The sequence below is a fragment of the Camelus bactrianus genome, chromosome 13 (genome assembly GCF_048773025.1).
Source record: "Camelus bactrianus isolate YW-2024 breed Bactrian camel chromosome 13, ASM4877302v1, whole genome shotgun sequence".
NCBI lineage: Eukaryota > Metazoa > Chordata > Mammalia > Artiodactyla > Camelidae > Camelus > Camelus bactrianus.
The window spans coordinates 57,919,398-57,939,865 of NC_133551.1; the positions used below are offsets into that span (position 1 = coordinate 57,919,398).

The following is a 20,468-nucleotide window of genomic DNA, read 5'->3' on the forward strand; positions in this document are numbered from 1 at the left end:
ATCTTTGTTAACAAATCTTTGCTTATATTTCTGGTTATTTGCTTAGGCTAAATTCCCAAAAGTGGAACTACTGGATCAGAGGGCATAAATGTTTATAAAGTTTGATGCATATTGTCACATTGCTTTCTTGAAAAGCTCAGAAAAGCATGACAATGTGTTCTTTTAAGGAAGATAAGAACCATTTTCAAGAAGTCCCATTTCTGCTATTTTATTACTCCTAAGACTAAGGGTAATTTCTCACATTATGAATATTTGTATGTAATGCTTGTCATGTTTTTAATACTGTGGGGTTTACTTATAGGGAGATAAGACAGACTACCATGGCGCTATTGATAAAGTGCATTTTTGCTACTTAGTAGATGTTATTTCGGGAGTTGAGGAGAAACCATTAGTGAGACCTGTCTGCACAATGCTTTGAACCATAGTCTACATTTCTCCAACTCCTAGTCTGTCAGAAAAGGAGGAAAAAAATCGGCAAGAGATGCAGTCTTTATATAACTAAATCCCCCTCCTCCCAGTCTGCAGAGACTGTCACTGTAGACATGCCTTGTAGTTGATAGTTTCTCCTCTGAACTTATTTTTTACAGTTGTTTTCACTGGTGGCCTAAGTTGTACATCTATTTAAAAATACATGTTGTCTTACAATTTATAGAAAATTTATATTAATGGCTGTGGGGGCCCATAATTTGTCTTCTTTCACAAACTATTCTTATGGTAGAAGTTCTTACAAACTTTTTATGCTTAGTATTAACATGTCCAGTAGTGAGCACAAGGGATGACAAAGTGAATCTCAAAGATTTAATATTAGCAAAACTTAGGAAAGCCAATTCTGTGCCCCTCTTTTTTTTTTGGTGGACCAAGATTTGTTACTTTCACGTTATTTACATAGATTCTTATACTCTGCTAGTAGGATTTTAATGATGGTAAATATGTTAAATTTAACTTCATTTTTTGAAAAGAGCCTGATACTTAACAGATTTGCCACAACTTGATTTAAAAACTTTTGATGAACGTTCTTGATTTAGCTTTTTTTTTTTCCCATGTGTCCTTTTTTGAGATTGGTGTTTCAGAATGAAACTTTTTACTGCTAATGAAGACCCTTTGATGTGTTCTCAATTTGCAAATGATCATTTTTTGATGTAAATATAATTTTCCATAATCGTAGTTGTATAGAAGTCTCGTGTTTTTGAAATGTGTTGTTTTGGAAGCCAGGAATATGCCATTCATATAGATGGCTATAGGTAGTAGTTTCCAGACAAGCAGAGATAAGGTTTATCGTTATCTTAAGTTTTATATTTTTATTAGGTTCTTCCATATTAATTAAACAGTTTCTCTCTCCAATTAAAATGGCTTTATCTCATTACTGATTTCAGCTTGATCATGTTTGGTGAAATTAAGAAGAAAAAGACTGTCAGAACCATCAGCTGTGAGCTTTTTTGTGTTTAAAAGTCATTGGTATTATAGTCTCTATTAACTGATTTTGAAAATATTTATTCCTTTTACTTTCTAAATTGTTTTTTGTGTTTAGGAAGTGCTGACATTTATATGGGGTGTGTATATTATGGTAGCACAGTAGCAAAACAGTTTTGATAATTATAGTTTATCGCTTGGGTCTGTTAACCATCCTAGCTGAAGGCTATCAACACAGATAATCTGTAAGTTTAATTGTATTTACTTTAATTGCTAAAGGTAGTAGGAATTTTTAATGATAAATAATATAAAACATGGAAGGTCAGCCTAATCCTGGCTGCTGTGGTGACTTCACCGCCCCCCCCCCCGCCCCAATGTATCATGGAATAGACTGTAAAAATAGCATAGTAGTCAGTTGCCAGAACAACAACAGTTTAACCCAGGCGTGCTGGAGCTTTTGTGCTTGCCTTTGATGAGAACAGAGAGAAGTGCTAGTAAAGGAGGTAGACATCTGAATTTGAATTTCACTTCTTGTCTTTATCTACTATATGACTTTGGACAGAGTGCTTCTCTGAACCTTGGTCTCCTCATCTATAAAATGGAATAATTTCGATTTTACAGTACAGTGCTTTGAAACTCAGTAAAAGCTCGTATTTAATGTTGTTATTGACAGTGAATAAACGAGATCATGTAGCATGGTTTATGTCCTCCTAAGCCAAAAGAGTTTTTTGTTTTTTCCCAGTAATCAAGACTAGTGCTGATTTATTTATATTTTATTCAAAGAATGAACTAACTTTTTGCATTTCTTACAAAATGAAGATAAAAGTACCTGCACTTTCAGATTGTTATGACTATTAAAGAGATTGTTCAGCATGTAAAGGATTTATAGGGCAGGCCTGGCACAAAGTAAGTCTCAATAAATGTTCATTGTTGTTATTGTTTATAATACAGGTATAATAGAGCAGAAGATGCTGTAGAACAGTCTTACTAAATGTTTTTCTTTTAATGATTAACTTCAAATTAGGTTAATTCTCATATTCCATTTCCTCTTCTCATTGCTCAAGTTTCTCCTGCATTTGCCTGCTGTTTTTTCTTACTGGTGTCTCCTTCCCACAATGGTTCTTGGTGCCAGCTCTTCTTATATTGTTCTGAATCTACATTAGTGAAATGGAGCTATTGTGATCTAGGCTTACTTTTGCAGAAAATCCTCCAGAGGAACAAAGGTAGGTGGGGAGGAGAAAAACACCTGGTAACTAAGATTCAGTGGTTGAGGAAATAAATATTCTAGTTAAAAGCAGTGTTAGTCTCATGGTATGGAAATCTGTTCTAATTAGCAAAAATTCAGGGCATTAAATGAAAGAACACCAGGAATTCTGTTTGAACCCCAGAGCAGGAAATATGTACATGGGCCTCCTGAGCACTGATTGGCTTTCTGTGTCCATATGGGTTGCATAATCTCTTGTCTCTGCTTTTTTCAGCACATTCTTTTTCTCTTTTCTATGTTGACCTTCATCTTCTGCTTATTCACCAGGTTTTGCTTGACCCAAAATGACAGCCATCAACTGCCAAGACTAAAATTTCACTTTATCTCTCCATAGCTATCTGGCCTGAATGCTAAGAGGGGAATCTGATTAGGTCAGTTTATCATTTCTTTTCAGATACTAGGGGTATGGCCATTTAGGAGCATAACTTTGGTATAGTTGTTTGTGGCTAAAGGTGGTGGGAATTACTAAGTTGCCATTTCTAGGCAGGTGTCTTAAAACATGTCTGTTATAGAAAATGTTCAAAAAAGTGTTGATCTGTTGAATTTTGTTTTTCCAAGTGCAGCTTATAGCTCTGAGTTACAGTTTTAAAGTATAAACATCCAGTGTGATTTCTTAAATACCAACAGTGATACCTGTTGCGTTTGAGTTTGGTTCTTGTATACAAGCAACAGAGAACTGGCCAAACTGGCTCAAGTAGAGGGACATTCTTTGTAAAGACACCTTGAGCTGTTAAGGGGCAGTAATCCAAGGACAGGAATGCTAGTAAAGTAAGGCCAAGAACTGAACCAGAATGCTGTCGAAACTTGCTTCTTTTTTAAGTCTTTTATACTGGAATGCTTGGGCTACCATGGTACCTGTTTTTTTTCTTTGAGGTTTAATGTTCGATAATATACATCTGCTTGAAAATCTGATAAATTTTAATTCATTACATGTTTGGATCATTAACTTCTTAACATTGATTCCTTTGTACCTAAGTCTGAGTTTCAGGTTTTTTTCCTTTGACTGCCATGTTGGCTGGCCAAAAGAGACAGACATCTCAATAGAGAGGTAGAAGGGGAACCAGATCATAGTGGTGTGGAAGGCAAGGAATAAAGGAATTTTAGAAGGTGACTCTACTGAGATTTTCTTTTTTAAAAAATGAGAACAGAAAGAACATGAGTGTGAACCAGTGATGATCTTTATTTTTATATTTTGAAAGTTTCTGATGGATGAGAATGGAGACTGGAAGTTTCTCTGAATTGAAGATTTAGCTGGGAATTGAGAAGAGAGGAAAAAATGGATGTATTTTTTAATGCTAAGTTTTAGAAAGTAAGTTAGATGTTTGTGTAATTTAGGTACTTCTAATATTGATTATGGAAATACTGAACTGCAGAAAGTGGGGGACTCCCCCCATGACCAAAACCTGCAGTCTGCTAACTAAGGATAGACAAAGAAGAGATAGATGTGTGAAGGAGACATTTCAGTAACTTAAAAAGAATGACTTATGAGGTGGATAGAGTTGTATAAGTACCTACTAAGTGTTGGACATGTTGTCTCCTTTAATCTTTATAACAAATGTGTAAAGTAGCCAATGTTATCTCGGCTTTACAGATCAGGAAACAGTGAGGTGTATATCATTCATTGATGTTTCTGATAAGTGTATGGAATTTGGGATGGTAAGTGGGGCTTCTCAAGAAGTTCACTTTGGAATATGATTCTTAAAATTTTGTACAGTGATGCTTTTGTTTAATTTTTTATTTTCCAAATGCAATGTATAGTGCTGAGTTTATCTGTTTTGATTTTATAACTTCCTGTATGGTAAAACACCAACTTAATTTGCAAAACTCTGGTTATAGTTAGGACAAGATCTGCCTTAGGAGAAAGAAAGTGTTGAGGCTTACAAAAGAAAGTTCTGTGATCCGGTAAATTGAATGGAAACTATGAAGCATAGGCCATTTATACAGATGATATCCTTGGGTGGGATGAAGTGAGGAATGCCAGGTAGGTCAGGCATAAAGTGGTTATCTCATTTTGCCTCTTTAGTAAAGGGAATGGGGAGATGCCTTTATGGGGAGGGGCAGCAGTAGAGAAAAGTCCTGGATGGTTGTGAGATGGGCAACTGGCAAGTAGCCCAGAGAGACAAATAGGAAATAGTTTTGTGAAACCAGTGGTGATTGATACGATTAGTTAGTGGAAGAAAGTCTTACAAACATTTAGCGAAAGTGAGGAAGTAAGAATTAGTAAGTTGTACTAGAAATTAACATTAACCCACTGCTCAAATTGAATTTTAGAGAAAGGGAAGGTAGCCTACAAGAACTTGAAGAGATGTTCTGTCCTAATGAGAGCGTTTTCTCTCATTATAATTTACAGCCAGCTTTTCTCCTTTATGATAGAAAAGGCTTCTTTGTTACCTGCCTAAGATATTTCTTATAGTCATCTCTGTCTTCATTCTTTGATTTTTCTTGATTCTGGAACATCTTCTGATCATTACTTTTGTTTCCTAGGGAGAATTTTGTTTGGAGAGTCTGCTTGTTGTCAATGACCATAACAGTTACAGCTTCCAATTGTAAACAATAAGTTCCTGACTAGTTAAAAACACTTTTGTGAGAGTGACTTGGTTTATCTTGTCTACTCAGCTGTGGGCAGTGGTTTAAAATGGAGTTTCTGGATTAGCAACGAAGACTTAAGAAACCAAGGCTTCATTCTCAGCAGTTAGGAGGATAGTATACAGAGGTAGGAGGAGGAGGAGTGGTTCCTCTTGTAGGTGAGGCAGAGGGAGACACCCTGAAGAGGGAAAAGGGAGAGCTGGAGGAGGGGAACAGAGAGCTAAAGAGAGGGAGAGAGGAGACCTGAGAGATCGAGCCAGCAAATTAAGACGTGGTAGGAGAGAGAATGAAGAGTGGGAAGACAGTATAGAAAGGGATGGAATTAGTATGAAAGCAGTATGGGCAAATTTTGAAGGTAAAGGGAGGAGACAGTGGAAAGCAAAGGCAAGAAGACCAAGAGTGAACATTCATCAAAGCCCACTGCAGACAGAAACTGAAGGCACTTTTATCTGGGGGTGGAAACTTCCTGTGGTTCACGGAGGCAGCTTGGTTACATAGAAAAGACATTGTATTTTACATTGGAAGACCTGGATTTAGATTCCGGAACTGCCATTTAAGTGCTCTTCCTACTTAACAGTGATTGTGGAAGTCATTTCTCTGAGACTCAGTTTTCTAATCTCTAAAATGGGAACAATGTGAGCTTGTTGTGTTAATTATTCAAATACGCATAGTGCACGTTCTCTCCCTTCCCTTACCACTCCTGCTTTTTTAATGGGAAACTTAAATAGAATTTCCAACATTCTTGGTTAAAATTACTTGTAGCATTTTAGATTTCCAAGAAATGCCTACCATCTAGTTAAATGTAAGATTAGATTCCACAGGGAGAGCTTTATGCATTTATACAGAGCTTTATGCATTGAATTTACATGCTTTGTAAATGTTAACTCTGGTTTGAAGGTTCAAAATTATTTTATCTAACACTTGTTGAGTTTCCAGCTAAGATCCTGTCCTCATCAACCTCCCCTCCCCTTATTTTTACCACTTGTAGTTAGGAGCTTATTCAGTGTGCTTAGCTAAACAAACATTTTGTTTTGGGATTCTAGAGGCCCTTTGAAACTGTTTTACCACAATAACAAACCTTGCCTCTACATCTCTTTTTTCTCACATGGCTTAATTTTAGCTTCATTTTGAATTTTATTTTTGGCAAGCATAAATTGGTTTCCCCAACTGTATTCTGTTTCATGCTCCATACTCCACACTCTCCCTGCCTGGCCGTAGTATGACTTTCTTTACGTTTACTCTGCTAGAAATTGTACACGTACATTTGGAGATAGTGATGATTGGATGAGGGGGTTTGAGAAAGTCCTGCTTCAGGCAGTCAGCAGTCTTTCTCAGGTAGGCAGAATAACCTTCCTCTTTAATAAATGAGGGAACGTAGCCTCAGGCAGCAGAGGTGGCTTGTTGCTCATCACTGAGAGGACCAGTAGACTTGGACAATGAGTTTTTGAATTATGACCGTTTTGAGTAATCTCTTCCACATTTCATCCTTGTAGTAATATTACCTTATAGTAATAACCTTGGAGATGAGTTAATTGAAACCTAGAAAGATTGTTATGATGTGGGTAGTACATTTAATGATAGGTCAAGTTTGAACTGATTCTTTTGATTTTTTTTTTTTTTTCTCTTCTGGTTTTGAGATTCTGGGAGCCTTCAGAGATCTTCCAACATGGAGAAATGTTGGTGCACTCTGATACATAGTTTGTAGCGCTTTTCCCTGAGATTTATCAAAGAAATACGGGCTTGGATCAAATGAGTCCCCTCATTTGTACTTAACTTTTCACAGTTGGGGACAAGCATTATGGTCTTTGAGTCAGTAGCAAGATTTGGGTCACATAATCATCTTTAGATGTCATTGCCCTTCAGCATGTTGATCTTTACTTACTAAGTTAAAATATATGAAAAATCGGTACTGTAATTCTCAAGTGATGGAATTGCATTTTCTTTTTCTGGATTATGGGTCTTTCATGTTCAGAAAAAAAGGGGAATGGGAGGGGAGAAACCAGGGGTCATTGCTGAACCCTGATGGTTAAAGGTAAGTGAATGTTTAATCTCAGTCACTTGATTATTATTGTTGTCTTTGTCTATATCTGAAAGTAAACATAGGGAAATTTTTCAGCTGTGCTTAATATATATGTAAAATTCAAGATGCTAACTTGGAGCTTTTCCCTCTATTCTGAACAATAGGTACGTTCTATGGATGAACTGAATCATGATTTTCAAGCACTTGCTCTGGAGGGAAGAACAATGGGAGAGGTAAGTGAACTGGTGTGTCAGGAAAATGGGCCTGCTTTTTAAGGGAAAGTGGAGCTGTCTTTCATCAAATGTGTCCGAAGCTAGTCTCCAGAAGTATGTGCTTGCTTTTCTTTGTTGCCATCCTCATGATAGGAGTGGGATATTGCAGAATTTTGGCAAAACAATCTCATAAGAAGAATGTTAAACTTAGCCTAATGTCTTAAAAACAAAACAAAGCAACCGAAATATGAACACAAATTAAGTAATTTTATCTTAACCAGTCAGTTGTAAATCAAGGCATTATTACATTTTTACAAAATCAATTTATGTGTATCAAATATCCTTACCTTAGCCTCATCTTTCAGTTGTTAGGTTCTTTTCTAGTGGAAGGGAGTTTTAGATTGGCTGCTAGTCAGGATATGTTGATAACCTATTTTTAGAGTAGTGCCATTTTTTGGGAAGTTGTTTATAGAGTTTCATTGTGGAGAGGAAGTTTTTAGATTTCTGGTGAAATGATTCCAGAAGATAGAGGCTTGAGCCAGTCTTTCCTTACGTTTAGAAACACGAATTTTGGTTTATAATATTCAAAATTGGCAAAAACAAAATTTATTATCTGTTATATTGATAAGGAAGATTGCCATAATTCTAAAAGAAAGGGTAGTATAGATAAAGTATAGCTGACTTCTGGTGCTTCTAGTTTTTGGCAGGAAGAATGTATTGGTGATAGGTAGAACATACAGTTTGAATTAATTGCTAAAGATGTCACAGGTTCACAAACTGGGGACATTGGCTTGTGGTTCTCTTGTTCTGGAGAGTAACCTTAGGTTTTTTCTTCTATTTTTTGTATATCTAATATTTAAAAGCTCACACATCTATTTTAATGTTTTAAAGGAGGGAGAATAGCTATATTCTGGATTCTCTTTTATACCATTCAATAAATACATTTTTTTTTTGACTTATCCAATATTTTTTTGGCACTGTGCTAAGTTCTGAGGATTCAAAAGTAAGGTAAATAACAAATATTCATTGACTACCATTGTGGTTAGGCATTTCTTAATAGTCTTTTGGTGTTTCGGTCCTAAGATTCTTGCTTCCTTGGTTATAAGATTTTGCTTCCAACTTTTCTGAATTATCTTGTGGTTAGAGTTCAGTGCCCTATCGTCTTGGGTTCATGGGTTTTTGGCTTGTTCTTGTTTTTTCCCTAGAGCTTTAAGTGAAGATTGATAGGTGTCCTTATGTTTCCTGTGTCTGTCTAATTTTATTAAAACATGCACATCACTAACCCTATATGGTTATTGGGTAAAAGATTTTCCCTAAATTTCTGGAGCAAAGTTTAAACAGAAAATTAACAAATGTGTCTGATATTAGTATAGATGGGAAGCCACTTTTATCTGCTTCCTCACTCCTGTGATTCTAACCTGGTTCACTCTACCAAAAATCTAATCCCAATCTTTTAAAATTAGTTACACAAAATAAAAATAATTCTCTGTTAACTGTTTTGTAAGCAACACTTCATAATTGCTCAAGGCTTAACTCTAATTGAAGAATAGTGAACAGAAATGAATAGAAAGTGAATTTTATTTAAATCCACAGCTTAACAAAAATATTTGAAAAATCATTCCCAAAATGCCACATCCCCCAAGGTCTCCAGGCCATACCCTCTTTATCTTTGTTAGAAATGTCGTTTTTTGATATTTGTGTTTAATTCCTCAGACCTGGAGGTAGGCATATATAAATAACTAAACAAAGTACATTCCAACAGTAATGCAGTGTCACACCTCTTTCTTCTTTCATCATTATTTATTAACAAAGTAATGATAACTGCCATTAGTTGACCATCTATTAGCAGATGCTAAGGGGTTTGCATGCATTATCTCATAAACAGCTCTCTCAGGACTGTTCTATTATTCAGATAAGGGAAAAGGCTGAGAGAGATGAATTAATTTGCCCAGGGTCCCACATCTAGTTAAGTGATGGAGCTGGGATTCCTCTCCAAAGCATGTGCCCTTAGAGTAAATGAAGCCAATAGTTATAAAATAATTGGTGGTAAAAATTGCATTTTAGTAAGCTTTATAAAAATTACTGTTTGAGGGAGGATTTCAAAAATACTTAATACACTCTCCCAAAATACAGATACTTAACTGAAGTTATTTTTTGAAAGCATAACCCAATATCTAGACACAAAGGGGACAAACTAAGTATGGAGTGAGGTTTTTATACACTCTTTCTATAGCTAGTTGAGGAAGCAGTGACTACAGATGACAACAGAAAATAGTGCACAGGTTTTCTGTATGTGGTTCGAGTGTAGAGTAGGTAGTGATCAGTATTGGCAGAGCTAGTTTGTGATTACTTGAATGGAGGAGGTGTAGAACTTGGGAAATGTCCTCTAGTTTAGTTAGGATTCGTGCAGGTGTGGATTGGGAGAATATTTTTTGCAGTGATACGAGGGAGATTGGCACAAAAGAGAAGTGAAGGAAATAAGCTTTTACAATAAAATTTAAAAAGCAGAAGTTTTAATTAGGTTAACTTTATTAAATTTCCTTCCCTTTAAACAATAAAGCATCTTTGGGAGGGGATGTATGTAAATGTAGTCTTTACCCATATAAATGCTAAAATTTGAAGTAAATTGCGTGGACTTTTAAAGCCAGGCATGGTATTTTTTTGCTGCAGTTCTTTTACGTGTATTTGTGTGTGTTTGTGTGCTTGCATGAAAGTCCTCATTATGGCAAACAGTGTGTTTAAGAAGATATGAATATTTAGAATTCAAAGAGAATTGATTGCTAGTAAAGTTAGTGCTGCTTGGTTCTTAACATTTTTTTCATTAAAGCCACTACTAGACTCAGAGTTACATTGCAAGATGTAGAGCATTTCTTAGTAGAAATCTTGCTCAGAAGTGGCTCCTTAAAACTTTACCTTCAAACCTTATTGGTTGTCTGAAGTACAGCTGTTCTCAGCTGAAGGACACAGTACAAGTACTTGCCTCCTGTTCTAAAGGGTCAGCATAAAAAGGAAGATAGAAAAATGTCTTAGGATTAGGGCTACAAATTATTTTCACGTATTTCATTCATTCTCCTTGCTAGCAACCTCTTTCATTCAACTTTAAGTGCAGTCCTAAAAAGTTGAAGGGCACAGATTATTTCCATATGAAAAGATTAGTCTGTTAGTTGAATATTCAAGAGTGAATCTTTATCTTTGTCATACTGAGGAGGACTCATTGACCTGAGGTTTCTGGACTCTGTTTCTGCCTTGGTTGGTTGATGGTCTTTTATGATTTATTTTCTCCACCTGTAGGAGGGCAGCATTATTACTGTTCATGTCCTGAAAAGGATGAATTTGCAAAGTGAAGAGCAGTTCTCATTTGAAAGAACTTTGAGAGCCTTTGACACAAAAGATACCTTATTCTAAATAATTGGTTTTCTCACTTTTAAAAACCAGGGACTTTTTTCTTTTTAAAATTCCTTAATGTTTACATGTAGTAAACATAATAGTGTTCAGGTATGTTAAAATAGTAGTAATCATTTCTAGAATAAATGGAATGTATTTAGATAAGTGGCCCCTTCATTCTTTGTTTTAGAGAGCGGGAAGTATAAAAAAACTTACCGCTGGTAGCAGACAAGTTTGTAAACCTGAGGAGGGAAATCTGGAAAGTGCTGCTGTATGTGGAGTAATAACGAATCCACCACATCCCCTGGGAGTAGAATAAAATGAGATATATTTAAAACATAGCTGCACAGACTCATTAGACATTTCATAGGAGTTCTGCCCGTAAGTGTGAAATAGCAGAATGGCTTGTAGAGGAAGGAATTTGATAGTGATTTGGAGAGCTCTTAACCCAAAGAAAAATGTAACTTGGTGGGATGGAGATCTCACTGGACTAGAACCCTGAAACCATTGCTTGTAGCCTTGCCTCAGACATTCATTTTCTTTGGACGTTGCTTTTTTCACCCGTAAGACACAGATGTTGGACTAAATAGTTTTCCAGGACCCTTGGAGTTCACCCTTATTTCTATCTTTAAAGAGGTAGAAAATCAGAATAGTTCTGCTTTCTCTAGTATATGCCAGAGGACATCTAAAAGATGCCTTTTTAGGGTGACTTCTCCCCTGTGATGTAGAGGTTTCATTTGGTGCTCTAAGGGATTTTCATTCACTGTCTGCAGCTGCATAAAGCATTGACATGTCTGTCCATTAGGGCTCATAGGGTGGTAATTCTGAAATTGGGGCAAGTAAGAGCCTAATGTGGATACCAAGTCTGTCAAATTCTTTCCCACATCTTTCCATCATGGCATGATGGCTCATAGAATTGGAGACTTTGGGTAGCTACTTTTACAGTCCACAGCCCTAGAGGGGCTACTTCACACTGTAAATTCCTTACAGCAAGAGTCCTATAAGAGTAACTCAGTTTACTCCAAAATGGATTGAATTTTGGAAAGGAGATATGTTGTCTGCCTGCAAGATCTTGCAGAAGGGAGGAAAAATTAATAAATAAAGCTTGTGGTGTATTAGTATAAAAATACGTGACTCAGGGGTGTAACATATCCTTTTTCCCCAAAATGCAGCTTTTGAATACACATAGGAATGGTTAAAGCTGCCTAGTTCCATTAACTTTGTACTAATACCATTTGGTTGTTGGGCATTTTTGACATTTTGTTATTAAAATGAAATGGTTACTTTAGAGAAAACATAGCTAGCCAGGCCAAGTGACCTGGAGGAAGTTAATGATAACTTTCCTGTGTTAGTTTAATGACCGTGTTAGAGGTGAAGTGACCTCTTTATGGGCCTTGTTTCGGAAGATCCTGGGATCTCATATTAGTTTTGGGGTTAGGATTGGGCATTTTGAGAAAGAAGATAAGAAGAAAGTGTCTTGTAACCCTGAGAATGTGAGTGTGTTTGACATTTGGTGCCCAGTTCTGTCCTGTCACTTTGAGACCTGTATGGAACCCCACTCATTCCAATATCTGCCTTCTGTCCTGCACTGGGAAGGCTAGGAAGACCTACAACTGTATATATTGAGCTGTCTTGGAATGTTTGAATGTAGTGAAACATGCTCCTTTGCAGCAGGATTTAGCTGATTCACGTGACTGCTTAATCTGTCTTCGTTAAATCTCTCCCCTTGTATCCTCCTTTGTCTAAAATGTTTTCATTCTTTTCATCCACATCAGTATACTTTATTTGAAGGTAAGCCAACTAAATAACTACAATAATACATTAACACATTTCAAGACACTTTGGCATTGATTTCATTATGTATGTGAATCTCCCAACAGTTTTTTGAGGGGTATTAGTACCATTTTTATGTGAGAAAAATGAGTTAAAAGTCAAATGACTCCAGCTAAGATTGTGAGTGTGAATACATGGATTGACTTCAAGTTGTGTTTCATTAGGCTCAGCAGTAATAATAGCTGCAATACACTGAGCATATATGATTTTCCAGGTGCTGTGCTAATCACTTCATATACATTACAGTCTTCCCAGTGGTCCTGGAATATTAGGATGTCCTTTTATATGCCAGGCAAACAGGGATTAGAGAGGTTAACATGATCATGAGCTAGCTGTTTAAATCCAGATCTCTATCACTCCAGATCCTGAATTTTTCTGCTGTACATTTGTGCATTTCCAGAGTCTACTCATTAAAAAAAAATCCAGCTTCAGTTAATCAGCTTTTTTGCTGTCACCAACCAGAAGCTACAGAGAGGAGTTCAAGTGGCAAGTTATTTGTATCATTCTTATGGTCCTAATTTGTTTTGTATATAGTGATTTGTGTAAATGTTTTCTGTTTCCTTGCACATAAATTTGTTGAGGGCAGGGGCTTCAACTAATAATGTACTTTGTAAACAGTGACTGCCTAATATATTGTGTTGAATGAATCTTGTATCAGTAAATCTTTTTTTCTATGTATGGATTCCTCTTTATTTTCTCTCTTACTTCAGAAGTTCCCCTCAAGGGACCTCAGTTCAATTCAGTAAATATTGCCCATATTCTCTATTCAGATTACTTTTCCAGTCTCAGGGATGTAGGGGTTTGAGGAGGGATAGGGAATGAAGAATCGGCAAAACTGAAAAGCATTTATTCAGCCTTCTCTGCAAATTTTTATGTTTTTGAACTACTCAGTAATTACTTTACAAAGAGTGTATAAGATGAATAGCAAATCAGCAATGTTATTATCATCCAAGTTGAATCTGATATAAAGACGTTTGTTATGAAGGATGTTTGTTTAATGTAGTTGTAACCGGATCAATAGGACACTTTCTCTGGGCTATCTGCTAGGGCATGGAAGTATCCTCATTATATACACAACAGACATGATGGTATTTAGAAAATTGGAATTGGTTTTGTTACAGTTCTTGTTCAAGCTTGTATTAAACTCTGTTGTGTGTAATTCTTTCTTGTTTCTGTTTTTTGCTGATGAGGAACCAGAACACCAAAGTTAATTCATTGTCTCTTAAGTAATGCATTCTCTGGTCCCCATTATAGCAAAGTGTGTAGAGGAAAAAGTTTATTTTCTGTATTGGTTTCCCCTGTATACATATACATCTGTGAAATTCTTCACTCCTGGAAAACATGAAAAAGGGAACTTGTCCATATCTGGCATACTGAGACATTTATCTTGTCAATTTAATAATTAAAAATGCTATGAGGCTGACTGGGTGTGTGGATGGGTTTGAATATCTGGTCTCGTCTTGAGGTAAAGGGCTCTTTATCCTCTCTCCCTTTTTAAAATTGAGTTATAGTCAGTTTACAATGTTGTGTCAATTTCCAGTGTAGAGCACAATTTTCCAGTTATACATGAACATACGTATATTCATTGTTGCATTCTTTTTTACTGTGAGCTACCTCAAGATCTTGTATATATTTCCCTGTGCTATACAGTGTAGTCTTGTTTATCTATTCTACATATCTTAATTGAGCTATTTGCTTCCTTTGGGGATATGTCTGGGGGTTGGGGGGGCCAATAGGTTATGAAGCATTCCCGATGTTTTCATGGTTTTATTCATGAACTTTACAAGTTTCCTAAGTAATCTGGAGGCTTATCTTTTGTACACTGGGCTCCCAGGTACTATTGCAAGGACTCATTTATGTAATAAAATAGTCTATTAATCATAAAGTCTAGACCTAGTGTAACTTTAATATGGTTATATTATAGATCAAACCATGTAGTAGATACTTAGATAAAAAGAAATGACATTATTTATGGTAGCTTAATGGTAGCTGGGGTAACACAGTTTTCTATTTCCTTGTGTTCTTTTCCTATATCATGTAGAAAAGCCAGGTTCACCTTGGACATTTCTTCATTTTCTGAGCATAGTTTACTGTCCGTCAAGTTTTATGAAGATACCTAAAAGTTTCGTTTGGCTGAGTTCCACTAACTTGTAGTGGGAAGGTATAAAGAAAACTTTACTTTCAGTGGATTTCAGAAGGGATGTGCACTGGAGAAAGGATTAATGTGTGGAGTGTTCCCCAAGTTAATTTATCACAAAACAATGTGGAGATTGAGGTGCTAACAGTATCTCTGAATTTTTTTTGAAGGGCATGCTTTATGAAAGTACAGCTTGGGTCTTTTATGTGTTTAGTTTCAAGGATGAAGTTGTTAACAGTGATTGTTTTTTTATGTGTGGTAAAGAACTCCGGGAAACCACTGTGCTCCTTTGAAGACAGAGTGCATTTTTAAGTTTAATAGTAGTATCAGTTTTATAATTCAGTCTAATTTGTGGTTGTCCCTAAATTTAAGAGCTATCAAGTTCTTATTTCTACTTCATTGCTCTTTTTGCCCTTACTATTCCCCAGCAACTCACAGTGGATCTTTAGGACAGCCTTAAAAGTTTACTCATGAGACTGATAAACTTAAACTTGGAACACCATATTTTTCCATACTTGGATCCTTTTTTAAATCTAGCCTCTGCACTCAGCTGACGTTAAAGAATAGATTTCTTATTAAAACATCAACTTCAGTGGTAGACCAGAAATGACTAGCTAATATTTAGTGACTTCATTCTTCATCACCGTAATGGACTATGAATCTTCATTTTTAAATTAAATAACTTAATGCTTTGAAAGCTGAGAGGCAAGGAAGCAGCAGTTTTTACCTTCCTGGCTCTCAGTTCCACAAGTCCCTTCTCTTACCATTTTTTGCCTAGATTACTGCATTGAACTCTTTGCTTAGCCTCCCAGCATCCATTTGCTTTCTGTCACTCGATTTTACGGAGGAATGTTGAATTAATACTTTAAAATAAGTTTTTATGACGTTACTCCCTTTTGGATTAGACCCCAGCCTCTCAGTGCTCCATAAAGCTTCACTGGCAGCTGGACTAGTGCTTTTTTCACCCTCTCTTGACTGCTCCCCTTGTTGATGGCTGGGCTCTCTTTTTAATTGGTGGGCACCTCCCAAACTTGCTTTCATTTCTACCTTTTCTCCCTCCCTCTCTCTCTTTTTTTTTTTTTTTTTAATTTTTAAAAGCTTTTAGATTTTTTACCTTTGCTCCTTGTGGAAAGTCCTTTCCACTGTCTTCTCACTCTGAACTCCCCCCCCTCCTTGGAGGCATTCCTTGACTCTCCTATCTCAGGTTATTGTTCCTTTCTTCATCTGTAATAGGGTGTGAAGTTTAACAGTCTGTTAGTGTGCTTATTTTAAAATGCCTTGTAACTGTATTGGTTTGATTCCTGATAGGTTTTTCTTTTTAATCTTTTCTTTCAGGGCAAAGAATGTCTTTACTTTTGTTACTCCCAGTAGTGACTAATGAAGGCTGTGCATTTTAGGGTATGCTCAAGTAATACTTTACTTTTTGACATCAGTGAGTACTTCAGATGCTAAAAAATGTTTTTTTCAATAGTCAGAGAAGCAGTATAGGTTTTCCAGATGTGGGAGACAAGATCAAATCACCTCATATTGGCCAAGCCTAAGTGGTTTGTGTAATTTCACCCTTAGTGGTGGAAGTGTTATTAAAGGACATCAGATGCAGCTATTAACAGTGGTTATTATGAAAAGTGCTTAATAACCCCAGAAAAAATATTTTTAAAAAATCTGTTAATTTTATATACTACATAATTATGCAAAAATTAAACTTTTCTTTCATAAAAGAAATGTATTACATTTCAAAAGAGATATTTAGTTGAGAGACTGTTAATTTGGAAATTTGGTTTTACTACTAATCATCTTGCCATATAGGCTAAAATATTTTTTCTGGCAGGGAGTAATTGGGTTTATTTATTGGTTTATGGAGGAGATACTGGGGACTGAACCCAGGACCTTGTGCATGCTAAGCATGCACTCTACTCTTATGAGCTATTCTCTCCCCTCTTAGGCTAAAAATTTTAAGCAGTAATTACTGGATGCTATATTGTAATGCTGCCTAGTAATGAAATGTGAAAAAATTATAGCAGATGTTGATTCTTAGACAAGTTTTTTGTGATTTGAATAAAATGAAATAGAACAAAAATGTTTTAACATTTAAAAATAATCTTGACAGTATTAAGTATTGAGTAACTGATTAAAAAAAGAATGCAGGACACTTCCTTAATTAGTAGATACATAAATGGGAAGTGAGAATTTAGAGGATCATGTTCCTTAAACCTTCTGGAAGAGAAAGTAAACGAAAATGTCTTCCTTATTTTTTTTTATATACTTAGTTTTAATTTAAAAAATAATTGGCTTGTATTAAACCATTGAACATTTTCAACTTTCCTTATTTAAGCTAGTTTGTTTTTTAAGCTACAGTTTTCAAAGTGGGTTGGAACTTACCTGCTTGTGTAAAAATATTTGAAACATGGGATGTGAGATCTCAGTTCCCACTAACTTTTTTCATTTTGAAATTATGTTGAAGTGAAATGTGTCTGCTGAAGAGAAAATGCCTTATTTATTTGTGGTGAATTCTGTACAACCATGATGTCAATTTTTATTTTTTAAAAATCAATTCAAAATCATAATAAATTATATTTTGTAACAAATTATCCATAATCCCATTGCACCAACAAGCACCTATTTCAGTTTTTATTTTTCTTTCCAAACTTGATCCAGACATGAGAAGCAGTCTTTACATGTACAATTTTGGATTTTGCTTTCAAATTTAATATTATTTTATAAATACTACATATAGTCGTTATAATTATTTTGAATGAGCTCACATTATTGTATACAGCTACCTTATTGAACATTTGGTTTGCTCCCAACCTTTTTGCTCTTATGCTTTGGATGTAGAGGTTTTTTTCTTTTGATTTTTTTTTGTTGTTGTTGTTGTTGAGATGAATTCTCAGGAATGAACATGACTCTTCAAGTGTATCTTTCAAATACCCTTTCCAAAAGAATTGTCCTAATAGTGAATAGATGTATGTACTTTTAAAAAAAAGCCTTATAAAGAATATTGGTGTATACTTTTATATCTGAACTGTTTCTTGTTAAGCTTTAGTCACTTGCGCAGTTCACAATATTTATTATGAACTATATCATTTGATTTCACAACAACCCTCTATGGTAAGGAACGTTAGACAAATCCCCTAGGGCATTGAGACTTTTGAGAAGGGATTTCTGAAAATTAGTTTTCAGTCAGTTTCTACTGGAACATGTGACAGTCAGTGGTTACCAATAATACATCTTTTCTTTCAGTCAGTGTTGAGTGGCCATATCTCTGAGTTGATGTCAGGTTCTTTTAATGTAATGAGAATATTTACCAAGGGATTAAAAATTGGGGTGGGGAGCTGTATCTTACCAGCTAGTTAAGATAATCAGGTATTTGACTCCTGCATTGGTTAAATTCCAGTAGAAACTAAGCTTGTGTTGGAAGTTGGAATATGGTCAAACCTGATCACACTTCCCAGGCTGTAACATCCCTGTGAATAGTACTCCTTAAGAAGCCAAATTTCTGCTCTGAGAGACAGCTCTCTGTAGCCTATGTTGAGTGTGTAAGCTCTTATTACCTATTTTATTCCTCTTGAGTAGAGTACTTTGTTGGAGCGTCCATCATAAAGCCACATTGATACTTGCGTATGCAAATATTGTGTCCTGTCCTTAATAATCAGCTTGTCTCTTAGTTTCTGCAAAACTGTAACTATGGTTCTTCTTGCAGTGTTTTCTTAGGGCTCTGAATTTTATGGAATTTACACTGAAGTCGGCTGGGTGACGTTGTCCTCACATCTGCTGAGTAGACAGGAGCATTTTACTGGCTAGCCATTTGTAGTGTGAAGTCTTTTGGTTACTCTTGTTTTTAAATAATAGTAGCAGCTAATTCTTTGGTAACTCAGAGTTCAGCATTGTACTACTCTTTCACACACTATTATCATTTAATGTTAATAACAGTTCATTTTTATAGGTGAGAAAACAGTCCAGATGGATTGAATTCACATAGCTGGGATTTGAAACCAGATTTTTGTTTTGTTTAAATGATTTCAGAGTGGTTGTGTGTGCTTTACCACTATATTACTTCTTAAAATAAGGAGCCTAGAGATTCTTGATGTTCTCAGCCCTCTATTTTATTGTCTCCACCTCTGTTTAAAAGGGCTCTTAGTAGGAGTTAATGTGGTGATTGATTGTGCAAGTGTAGCTTTGTGTATTGTGTTTTTTGTTAGATGATGAATGAAAAAAGGTGTTTCCAGATAGCATTTAGAGGTTTCCCAAGTGGCTAACATTGTAAACCAGTGCTTGATTTCTGCTTTGTTCTTCAGAAGCCTCATGAATAAGCTTACTGATTTCTTTGCTTCCCTTAAGTCTTTTCTTTTACAAACCTGTGGTTCAAGCTGGGATAAGTTATGTGTGTATTTCTCCCAAAGACTTGAGAACAGATACTTTGGAGGGGCAATTAGGAATGCCATTTAATGGGACAACACAGGGAAGAGTATAAGGTATGTTGTATCTCTGTGGAGGATGGTAAGACCTGCCAAGCCCTAGTTCTCAGTATGTAGGTCTTGAAAGGGACACTGATCACTAATTCAGAGATAATTGGATTATAGAGCTGACCTACATGAACTAGAACCATAAACTATTAAAGTGTAAAAACCAAAATGCAGTTTACTGATTTATAAGGAGAAATAATAACTCTCAAGTGGACAGTATAATTGTGTTCAGTGATCAGCGTGTTTGGAAACCAGAAGCAAGCAAAGTTCTCCTAAAAAGTTTGCTTCGTAAGCAGAGTCTGAGCCAGGAAAGTTACTCTCCCTGTTTTTAGTGGCTAGTGTAACCATACTGTTACCTAGCCTGATGCATGAGTTGCTTTTATAAGGACAGACTTGTTTGTGTACCATATGCCTTCTCCATAGACATGCATACTGGTTAATACTGTCTACATCTGACTCCCTGGGTATCCTTTGCTTTTGTTGGACCAATTCCTATCTTCCTTTATAATTGTCAAATCTTTTAATCCTCTTATCGCTAATCTTTCTTGAAAGTAAGTTTTGCAAACTGCTGCTATGATCTGTTTGTTGTCCTGTCAGAGTAATCTTTATTTCAGGTTCTTGATGGGGTAAGCAGTAACTGCCTTTTCATACACTAGTTGAAGTTAAATGTTTTGTGATTGAATTTAGGTGTGGCTTAAGTGAAGGTTTGGCAACTCCTAACATGGGTTAGTGAAGCAGAGTGTTTTAGCCAATGCTGTGAATGATGTTCCCTCTAGAGGGGTTGAATCTGAATTTGAAATGACAATTGGCTATTAATCACCATTTTGTTTTATATTCAGTAGATTATAGCCCCTTTTAATATGATCAGATTCAAACAGTATAGCTCTTTTTAATGTGATTGGATTCCAACAGTGTCTTTATTTCAGATGACTCTTGAATATGTGATTGCTAACTAATTCTCAGTAAGCTTAACATAACTAAGTCCATTTAATTCTGCAGAATTTAAAAAGCCAGTCATTTTTTAATACAGAAGGGCTATAAGACAAAATAGGGGAGAACATAAAATGGAATAGATGTAATTTTTCCAAATTCAAAACCACTTGGATTTTGGATATTAGAAGTGGAACAAGAAGTGCTTCTTGAAAGCAGACTCTTAAAA

At 35.8% G+C, this 20,468-nt stretch overlaps 1 protein-coding gene across 22 annotated transcripts in view; it reads left to right on the top strand.

The window, feature by feature from the left end:
• PUM1 (pumilio RNA binding family member 1) overlaps window positions 1-20,468 on the top strand; it is a 117,464-nt gene that overhangs the window by 23,316 nt on the left and 73,680 nt on the right. For all 22 annotated transcript variants that reach the window (XM_045514667.2, XM_045514668.2, XM_045514669.2 and 19 more), the window contains one exon: window positions 7,445-7,513. In XM_045514667.2, the coding sequence (XP_045370623.2) occupies window positions 7,445-7,513 (69 nt within the window). The remainder of the gene's footprint in view (window positions 1-7,444; window positions 7,514-20,468) is intronic.